The 11,322-nt window shown below is 36.9% G+C and overlaps 1 protein-coding gene across 1 annotated transcript; it reads right to left on the reverse strand.

Annotated features, from left to right (window-relative positions):
- Positions 1–8,420: 8,420 nt before the first annotated feature.
- On the reverse strand, positions 8,421–10,199 carry LOC110786955 (uncharacterized). Its single transcript, XM_056829979.1, has one exon. The coding sequence runs from the start codon at positions 10,197–10,199 to the stop codon at positions 8,421–8,423; it is 1,779 nt and encodes a 592-aa protein (XP_056685957.1).
- Between the last annotated feature and the right edge of the window lie 1,123 nt (positions 10,200–11,322).

Here is an 11,322-nt window from a genome sequence, read left to right on the forward strand (position 1 = left end):
AATGATTTATTTTAATCTAATTACAAGTTTTATATGCTTTGTTTAAACTTTCTAAGACTCATTCCAATCTAGTTATGCACGTTTAAGGCTCGTTGGGTCGTTATAGGACATATTTAGGCCAAATTGAGGAATTTTCGCTCCCAACTTCGCACTAAAGAACCTAAGGACTCATTTAAAACTAATTACATGTTTTATATGCTTTGTTTAAACTTTCTAAGACCCATTCCAATCAAGTTATGCACGTTTTAGGCTTGTTGGGTCGTTATGGCCATATTTAGGCCAAATTAAGGCATTTTCGCTCCCAACTTTTGCACTAAAGAACCTAAGGACTCATTTAAAACTAATTACATGTTTTATATGCTTTGTTTAAACTTTCTAAGACTCATTCCAATATGGTTATGCACGTTTTAGGCTTGTTGGGTCGTTATGAACATATTTAGGCTAAAATGAGACATTTTCGCTCCCATTTTTGAACTAATGAACCTAATGATTTATTTTAATCTAATTACAAGTTTTATATGCTTTGTTTAAACTTTCTAAGACTTATTCCAATCTAGTTATGCACGTTTAAGGCTCGTTGGGTCGTTATAGACCATATTTAGGCCAAATTGAGGCATTTTCGCTCCCAACTTCGCACTAAAGAACCTAAGAACCCATTTGATACTAATTACATGTTTTATATGCTTTGTTTAAACTTTCTAAGACCCAATCCAATCAAGTTATGCACGTTTTAGGCTTGTTGGGTCGTTATGGACATATTTAGGCGAAATTGAGGCATTTTCGCTCCCAACTTTGCACTAAAGAACATAAGGACTCATTTAAAACTAATTACATGTTTTATATGCTTTGTTTAAACTTTCGTTGACTCATTCCAATATGGTTATGCACGTTTTAGGCTTGTTGGGTCGTTATGGACATATTTAGGCTAAAATGAGACATTTTCGCTCCCATTTTTGAACTAATGAACCTAAGGACTCATTTTAAACTAATTACATGTTTTATATGCTTTGTTTAAACTTTCAAAGACTCATTCCAATCAACTTATGCACGTTTTAGGCTGGTTGGGTCACTATGGACATATTTAGGCTAAAATGAGACATTTTCGCTCTCATTTTTTAACTAATGAACCTAAGGACTCATTTTAAACTAATTACATGTTCTATATGCTATGTTTAAACTTCCTAAGACTCATTCCAATCAAGTTATGCACGTTTGAGGCTTGTTGGGTCGTTATAGGACATATTTAGGCTAAAATGAGACATTTTCGCTCCCATTTTTGAACTAAAGAACCTAAGGACTCATTTAGAACTAATTACATGTTTTATAAGCTTATTTTAAACTTTCTAAGACTCATTCCAATCAAGTGATGCACGTTTTAAGCTTGTTGGGTCGTTATAGACATATTTAGGCTAAAATGAGACATTTTCGCTCCCATTTTTGAACTAATGAACCTAAGGACTAATTTTAAACTAATTACATGTTTTATATGCTTTGTTTAAACTTTCTAAGACTTATTCCAATCAAGTTATGCACGTTTTAGGCTTGTTGGGTCGTTATGGACATATTTAGGCTAAAATGAGACATTTTCGCGCCCATTTTTGAACTAATGAACCTAAGGACTCATTTAGAACTAATTACATGTTTTATATGCTTAGTTTAAACTTTCTAAGACTCATTCCAATCAAGTTATGCACGTTTTAGGCTTGTTGGGTCGTTATGGACATATTTAGGCTAAAATGAGACATTTTCGCTCCCATTTTGGAACTAATGAACCTAAGGAATCATTTTAAACTAATTACATGTTTTATATGCTTTGTTTAAACTTTCTAAGACTCATTCCAATATGGTTATGCAAGTTTTAGGCTTGTTGGGTCGTTATGGACATATTTAGGCTAAAATGAGACATTTTCGCTCCCAACTTTGCACTAATGAACCTAATGATTCATTTTAATCTAATTACAAGTTTTAAATGCTTTGTTTAAACTTTCTAAGACTCATTCCTATCTAGTTATGCACGTTTAAGGCTCGTTGGGTCGTTATAGGACATATTTAGGCCAAATTGAGGCATTTTCGCTCCCAACTTTGCAATAAAGAAACTAAGGACTAATTTTAAACTAATTACATGTTTTATATGCTTTGTTTAAACTTTCTAAGACTTATTCCAATCAAGTTATGCACGTTTTAGGCTTGTTGGGTCGTTATGGACATATTTAGGCTAAAATGAGACATTTTCGCGCCCATTTTTGAACTAATGAACCTAAGGACTCATTTAGAACTAATTACATGTTTTATATGCTTAGTTTAAACTTTCTAAGACTCATTCCAATCAAGTTATGCACGTTTTAGGCTTGTTGGGTCGTTATGGACATATTTAGGCTAAAATGAGACATTTTCGCTCCCATTTTGGAACTAATGAACCTAAGGAATCATTTTAAACTAATTACATGTTTTATATGCTTTGTTTAAACTTTCTAAGACTCATTCCAATCTAGTTATGCACGTTTAAGGCTCGCTGGGTCGTTATAGGACATATTTAGGCCAAATTGAGGCATTTTCGCTCCCAACTTCGCACTAAAGAACCTAAGGACTCATTTAAAACTAATTACATATTTTATATGCTTTGTTTAAACTTTCTAAGACCCATTCCAATCAAGTTATGCACGTTTTAGGCTTGTTGGGTCGTTATGGCCATATTTAGGCCAAATTAAGGCATTTTCGCTCCCAACTTTGCACTAAAGAACCTAAGGACTCATTTAAAACTAATTACATGTTTTATATGCTTTGTTTAAACTTTCTAAGACTCATTCCAATATGGTTATGCACGTTTTAGGCTTGTTGAGTCGTTATGGACATATTTAGGCTAAAATAAGACATTTTCGCTCCCATTTTTGAACTAATGAACCTAATGATTTATTTTAATCTAATTACAAGTTTTATATGCTTTGTTTAAACTTTCTAAGACTCATTCCAATCTAGTTATGCACGTTTAAGGCTCGTTGGGTCGTTATAGAACATATTTAGGCCAAATTGAGGCATTTTCGCTCCCAACTTCGCACTAAAGAACCTAAGAACTCATTTGATACTAATTACATGGTTTATATGCTTTGTTTAAACTTTCTAAGACCCAATCCAATCAAGTTATGCACGTTTTAGGCTTGTTGAGTTATGGACATATTTAGGCCAAATTGAGGCATTTTCGCTCCCAACTTTGCACTAAAGAACCTAAGGACTCATTTAAAACTAATTACATGTTTTATATGCTTTGTTTAAACTTTCGTAGACTCATTCCAATATGGTTATGCATGTTTTAGGCTTGTTGGGTCGTTATGGACATATTTAGGCTAAATTGAGACATTTTCGCTCCCATTTTTGAACTAATGAACCTAAGGACTCATTTTTAACTAATTACATGTTTTATATGCTTTGTTTAAACTTTCAAAGACTCATTCCAATCAAGTTATGCACGTTTTAGGCTTGTTGGGTCACTATGGACATATTTAGGCTAAAATGAGACATTTTCGCTCTCATTTTTTAACTAATGAACTTAAGGACTCATTTTAAACTAATTACATGTTCTATATGCTATGTTTAAACTTCCTAAGACTCATTCCAATCAAGTTATGCACGTTTGAGGCTTGTTCGGTCGTTATAGGACATATTTAGGCTAAAATGAGACATTTTCGCTCCCATTTTTGAACTAAAGAACCTAAGGACTCATTTAGAACTAATTACATGTTTATAAGCTTATTTTAAACTTTCTAAGACTCATTCCAATCAAGTGATGCACGTTTTAGGCTTGTTGGGTCGTTATAGACATATTTAGGCTAAAATGAGACATTTTCGCTCCCATTTTTGAACTAATGAACCTAAGGACTCATTTTAAACTAATTACATGTTTTATATGCTTTGTTTAAACTTTCTAAGACTTATTCCAATCAAGTTATGCACGTTTTAGGCTTGTTGGGTCGTTATGGACATATTTAGGCTAAAATGAGACATTTTCGCTCCCATTTTTGAACTAATGAACCTAAGGACTTATTTAGAACTAATTACATGTTTTATATGCTTAGTTTAAACTTTCTAAGACTCATTCCAATCAAGTTATGCACGTTTTAGGCTTGTTGGGTCGTTATGGACATATTTAGGCTAAAATGAGACATTTTCGCTCCCATTTTGGAACTAATGAACTTAAGGAATCATTTTAAACTAATTACATGTTTTATATGCTTTGTTTAAACTTTCTAAGACTCATTCCAATATGGTTATGCACGTTTTAGGCTTGTTGGGTCGTTATGGACATATTTAGGCTAAAATTAGACATTTTCGCTCCTAACTTTGCACTAATGAACCTAATGATTCATTTTAATCTAATTACAAGTTTTAAATGCTTTGTTTAAACTTTCTAAGACTCATTCCTATCTAGTTATGCACGTTTAAGGCTCGTTGGGTCGTTATAGGACATATTTAGGCCAAATTGAGGCATTTTCGCTCCCAACTTTGCAATAAAGAAACTAAGGACTCATTTTAAGTATAGTGATAAAGGACATTACCTCGTCGTCGAAAAACACCAACTCTTTGGGCCATTGCAAATAACTGCCCTCAGTTTCCCCCAATTTGGTAAGACCATCTGGCGTGGGAACGGGAAGGTCTATCTCACCGAACTCGCTATATGGTTTATCAACACCGACCTTGTAATGGGTTTCCATCATTTTTGTGTGGTGAACCAAGTCATTAGGCCAAGGTTCTACGTGACCATCTGCCACAACCACCAAATTCCCATTGTACTCATCAATTACGGCAAGACGGACGGCAAGCATTTCCTTCAATGATCAAGTAACAAAAGTTATATAAATACATTTATTTTACATGTACTAATTACAAAAACAACATTATTTACCTTTATTTCACGGAATGGTAGTGATGAATTTGTCACGTTGGTGTGATACTTAGGTGTGCCTAAGTTAGGCGTGCCTAAGTTAGGTATGCCTAAGTTAGGCATGTGTAGACCACTTATTTGTTCCATCATGGTCTTAACATGTTTTTGGACTTCTTGTTCCACCCGTTCTTGCAATCTTTCTTCAAATGTGGCCTTAAATTGGGTCAAGGAAGACCTTAATGCATCTAACTCTTCGGAGGAACAAACACTTTGACTCGCCTTTCTTGCTTTTCTATCTAGTGGTCCAAATGCCTTTTCGTACCCAACATTACCACCGAGCGCTTTGACATGCCCATGATAGTCAGGCTTCCAAGAGCCTTTGTTAATGCATCAACAGCTCGTTCTGGAACAAATGTCCCTTCTTCTTGTTGTTTGTTTTGTTGCTCCATATTCTCATTCTGTTGGATGAATGAAAAGCTATTAAAATTATATCTCATATTTAACCACTATATAATATAAAAATAAAGGTCTAGGCATATATAAAATCTTACAACTAGAGAGACAATCCGTTGTGTATCGGGCTCATTTGGATCAACATCCCACGTCCCGTCAGGCATTTTCTTTTGGTGAGCTAATACCCAATGTATTGGGCGGTTAGTTACCCTACTAGATATCGAGGTTGTCCCTGAAGAGGAGGTGGTAGAGGCCGTTGATGATGCAGTGGAAGGAGGGAGTCTTTTGTCTTTCTCCCATTTCTTTACGGTCCTAGGGTAACTCAACTGACCCATGTGATGAGGATGCTTGTTTTGCTTTGCACTTCCTTGTGCCTTCAATCTCTTTTCCTATAAGATAACACATTGGCAGCATATTAGGCAAAGAAGAAAAAAATGAGAAGAAAAATTATAGGCCATATTCATCTTTAAATAGGCCACGATTAAAGCAATCATATAAACTGACGATTATCTATATACAATGATTATAAGTGAGAGTGTTGAAACAAATTATAGTACCTCAGCGTCAGGTTGTAGTCTACTTGACTTGAATTTTTCCCATTGTTCCTCGGTGATGAAGCCCTTGTAAACTTGCCATGGCATCAAGTGTGCGCTGTTTTTCGGAGGCTTAATCGTAAACTTGATCCAACGACCAACCAACCTCGACTTGAAGATCCTAAAACGTGCCGCAACTACTTTGTGGAATGACTTTTCCCTCTGACCGTCAAGATCAATAATGTGAAAGAGTCTCTGTGCAAAAAACAAATCAAGTGCAATAAAATGAGTCCACTGCCTTTGTTTAAACTTTCTAAGACACATTCCAATATGGTTATGCACGTTTTAGGCTTGTTGGGTCGTTATGGACATATTTAGGCTAAAATTGAGACATTTTCGCTCCCATTTTTGAACTAATGAACCTAATGATTCATTTTAAACTAATTACATGTTTTATATGCTTTGTTTAAACTTTCTAACACTCATTCCAATCAAGTTATGCACGTTTTAGGCTTGTTGGGTCATTACGGACATATTTAGGTTAAAATGAGACATTTTCGCTCCCATTTTTTAACTAATGAACCTAATGATTCATTTTAAACTAATTACATGTTCTATATGCTATGTTTAAACTTTCTAAGACTCATTCCAATCTAGTTATGCACGTTTTAGGCTTGTTGGGTCGTTACGGACATATTTAGGCTAAAATGAGACATTTTCGCTCCCATTTTTTAACTAATGAACCTAATGATTCATTTTAAACTTATTACATGTTTTATATGCTATGTTTAAACTTTCTAATACTCATTCCAATCTAGTTATGCACGTTTTAGGCTTGTTGGGTCGTTACGGACATATTTAGGCTAAAAAACAAGTCAACTTACTCAACTATTGCCTTTGTCTCCTCCCAAAAGTTTTGTTTGGTCACACCTTCCATCTTTGGATATGATGGCTCATTGATATCAATCTTAAGAACACATATGCCAATTTGTACGCCATAGGCATGTGCCCACTCACTATCAGGTTGGCCGAACTCATTAAAAGTAAGAAACATAGGAGTTTTGTTTTTCACCCCTTTTGATGGACCTCTGCCCACCTTTTTGCCTATTGATGATGTCACATGTGAAGATGAAGCATCTTGTTCTTCCATTGCCTATAGTGCTTCATCAATATTGTGGATAGCCATTTCCTCCTCTATTTCATCACTACGTTCTTCTGCATCCATGATGTCAATACAACTGCAAAATAAAAGTTGAAACAAAAACATCAATATGTATTCAAAGATATACAAAAAACAGAAGCAAACAACAACGCCACATGCATAGAACAAAAGAAATAATTGATTGCATTTCATGATAACAATATATAATTAAATCTATGATTCCTGTAAAACACACTTACTGATTTTCTCTTCTTAGTATTTTCGTAGTTATTAACAGTAATCCCTTCATTGTGATCTAAGCGCACATATGCTCCATTTATATCCTCCTCATTAGGCATAGGTTCAACACCAACTGACAAAGGTGGAGTATCATCAAACCGGTCATATTCCTCTTCATCAACAACGTCATCTATCCCTAGAATTCGTCTTTTGCCTTGAACAAAAACCCTCCATTGACGATCAACATTATCTTCTACATAAAAGATTTGTTTAGCCTGAGATGCCAAAATGAATGGCTCATCACCGTCACTAAAACGATTTGAATCCACCAAAGTTAAACCAGATTCACAGTTTTTTCGGCCTCGTCCATTATCTGCCCACTTGCATTTAAAAACAGGAATCTTAAAGTCGGTGTAGTCAAGCTCCCATATTTCTTCAATATACCCATAATATGATTGTGTTGCATCAACTGGCATTTTGTCCTTAGCACTAGGATATTCTCTGGAGGATGCTACCAATGTAACACCACTATTTTGCACAACGGATTTGTCATCTTGTCTTCTTGTATAAAATGTGTACCCATTGATGTCATACCCTTCAAAAGTTTCCACATATCGAGAGCGAGGACCCCTTGCAAGCCACTCGATTGTTTCAGGGACAACCATATCAGGATTACGAAAGTCATCCATCCCTTTCTTCGTGAACCAATCAACAAAAAAGCGATTATGCAGAACCATTAAATCTCTTTCACCAATTCGAGGATTTTCACTTTTTAATTCTATCAAATGCCTTTCTATGTATGGATTGACATCAGCAAGGTGCTGCAAGACACAAAGGTGTGCTTGCTTCTGACTTTCACTCGGAGGTATCACCATTTTCTTCCCAATTGTCCCTTGCCCCTGAAGTCTTTCCTTGTGACGAGATGTTAGAACTCCGATTGTCTTAGCTCTAGCCAAGTGCTCAGCACAATGTTCTGGTTCTCCTGTAACTGGATCCTCCGGAACCACAAGAATCCTTAGTTCGAATTGGATTCCAACTTATCACCCTTTTTTTGAGATTTTGAGAAGAGTTGCTCTTGGCAGATACTTCAGATCCTGCTTGGACGAAACGGATCATGGTATCATTATGAATATATAAACCAAAATTGTGAAATCCTAGAAAGAGCTTTGGTTTCGGCTCATCGGGATAGAGTATCATTTCTGGTCCAATGGAATTCATAGGTATAGGAAAAAGCCCCAATCTCTTCAGCCAAAGTATTTTTCACGATGCTACCTTCAGGTTTTGCTGGATTTTGTGCTCTACCTTTCAACACCCCCATATGTCTCTCAAAGGGGTACATGTAACGCAAGTGCAGTGGAACACACATCTTAACCTCCCGAACCAAATGCACAATTAAATGGATCATTATGTCAAAAAAGGATGGTGGAAAATACATCTCTAATTTACATAACGTTTCAACTATATCAGCTTGAATTGCATCTAGTTTTTTTGGGTCGATCACTTTGCTAGAAATCGTGTTGAAAAACATACACAACTTAACAATGACATGTCTCACATTCTTTGGTAAAATTCCACGCAGAGCAATCGGCAAAAAAACTTGCATCATCACATGACAATCATGGGATTTCATACCCGTTAACTTCAAGTCGGTCAAAGAAACTAGTCTTTTCATGTTCGCACAGTACCCTGAAGGTACCTTGATGTTATATAGACATTCACATAAAATTCGCTTTTCTTGATGGGACAATGTGTAGCAAGCCGGAGGCAAATATGACTTCTTCTTACCCTCCTTATCCACAGGCCACAACTCTGGTCGAATATTCCTTTTTTTCAAGTCTAGTCGCACCTTTTTAGTGTCCTTTGTCTTTCTAGTTATGTTCAACAATGTACCAATAATAGCATCACATACATTCTTTTCAATGTCCATCACATCAAGGCAATGTCGGACTGACAAATCTTTCCAATATGGAATATCCCAAAATATTGAGACTTTTTTCCAAAGAACAGTCTTCGGTGTTTTTTCCTGTTTTCCGCATTTACCATAACTCGTTTCAATATTCTTGATCTTCTCATAAATTTGTTTTCCAGTCAAAGGCGTACGAGCTTGTCTTTCCTCCGTGCACCCATTGAATTGCCTTTTCTTCTTACGATATGGGTGATGACGAGGGATAAACTTTCTGAATTCCAGATACACATTTTTTTTGAAGTAGTCCAACCATTCGGGTGTCATCTCCTCCTCACAAATAGGGCATGCCTTCTCTCCTTTAATCTTGTACCCTGACAAGTTCCCGTAAGCCGGAAAGTCATTAATGGTACAAAAAATCATGGCCCGCAAAGTGAAGTCAGTTTTGGTATGGGCATCATACATTGGAACACCTTCATTCCACAATAGCTTCAAATCATCTATGAGAGGTGCCAAGTATACATCTATGTCATTTTCGGGTTGTTTAGGCCCCGAAATTAAAAGTGACAACATCAAGTACTTGCGCTTCATACACAACCAAGGAGGGAGATTGTATATCGCTAATAAGACCGGCCATGTGCTCCATTGACTGCTAAGTGTACCATACGGGTTCATCCCGTCCGTACATAAAGCAAGTCTAAGATTTCTAACCTCCTTTTTAAATTCTGGATATGCCCTATCAATGTTTCTCCATTGCGGAGAATCGCCCGGAAGCCTAAGTAACCCATCTTTCTTTCTCCCTTCATCATGCCACTTAAGATTCTTAGCATCACTCTCAGTTGCAAACAGACGCCTAAACCTTGGTATTATCGGTAGATACCACATCACCTTTGCCGGGGGGGCTTTCTCTTTTGGATCATCACCATCTGTTCGTTTGTAGCGTGATTCGCCGCACTTTGGACACTTATCCAAATTTTCATACTCTTTTCTATAGAGTATACAATCATTCCGGCATGCATGGATCTTGACATATTCTAACCCAAAAGGACACATTACACTAGTAGAAAAAACCCCTGTTGCAGCCCCCTTGTTGCAGCGTACAAGTATAAATACGCTTCAACAACCAGTCGGTCAACGCGGGTCAAACCCTTTAAAGGGTTATCGCAGCGTACATTTTAGTTGTTCGCAACAAATGCGTTTGTTGCAGCGTACAAAATAAAAGCCCGCAGCAACAACCCGAAGTTATTGCAGCGTACATGTTAATGCCCGCTGCAACAAGTCCGCGTTTCAAATTAAAATTTTTACTTTCCTAGTTGCAACGTACAAACCGCGCTCAAACGAGAAACGTACGTACGTTGTTCCTTCTCTGCTATAGCTCCAAGCCTTTTCCCTTAAACAAATATCCAAGGTCGCCGTCGAACTCAGCCCTGCGTCGCCGTCGAACCCAAGAGTTGCTCAGCCCTGCGTCGCTGTCTTGGTTCCGTTGGTTGCTCATCTCCCCGTCGCGTCGTGGTTCAGCCCTGCATCGCTGTCTTGGTTCCGTGGTTCCGTGGTTCAGCCCTGCGTCGCTGTCTTGGTTCCGTGGTTCAGCATCTCCCCGTCGCGTCGTGGTTCCGGTGGTTGCTCGGCGTCGTGGTTCCGGTGGTTTCGGTATGGTGTGTTCAATTTCTATTTTCGTTTTTTATTTTCGTTTTCAGATTAGGGTTCAATTTTAGTTTTTGATTTTCGTTTTCAGATTAGGGTTCAATTTTAGGTTTATGATTGACAAAATCACATAGTTTTGAGTTCGATGATTTATGGGTTTCTTAGGGTTTGTTCAAATGATGTTTATGGGTTTTTAATCATTCATTACTTCATACAAAATCTTGATTTGTGCAAAATGTTGGATATTTAGGGTTTAGTTTAAGAATAGTATTGGAATTTTGGATATTTTTGTTGTTTACGCTTGTGAAATGATGGAGAAGTTTTGAGTGGTCAAATGAGGGCTCTACAAGATTATAAGAAGGTGATTGTGTTTGAGTATAGTTTGTGTGAGTTGTTGACTTCTTTGTATGTTGCTATGGAGATTAAACTCGTTTTGCTGTCCTGCGCTTGTTATAAAAGGGAAGGTTTTGTGTTCCTGGGTTGTGATTCTCATTTATGGGGTTTGTGGAATGTCTTGTGAACTGGACAACTC

Source organism: Spinacia oleracea, chromosome 5 (genome assembly GCF_020520425.1).
Source record: "Spinacia oleracea cultivar Varoflay chromosome 5, BTI_SOV_V1, whole genome shotgun sequence".
Lineage (NCBI taxonomy): Eukaryota > Viridiplantae > Streptophyta > Magnoliopsida > Caryophyllales > Amaranthaceae > Spinacia > Spinacia oleracea.

Coding starts and splice junctions, on each gene's coding strand:
- LOC110786955 (XM_056829979.1), bottom strand. CDS start 10,199: ATGTGTCCTTTTGGGTTAGAATATGTCAAGATCCATGCATGCCGGAAT.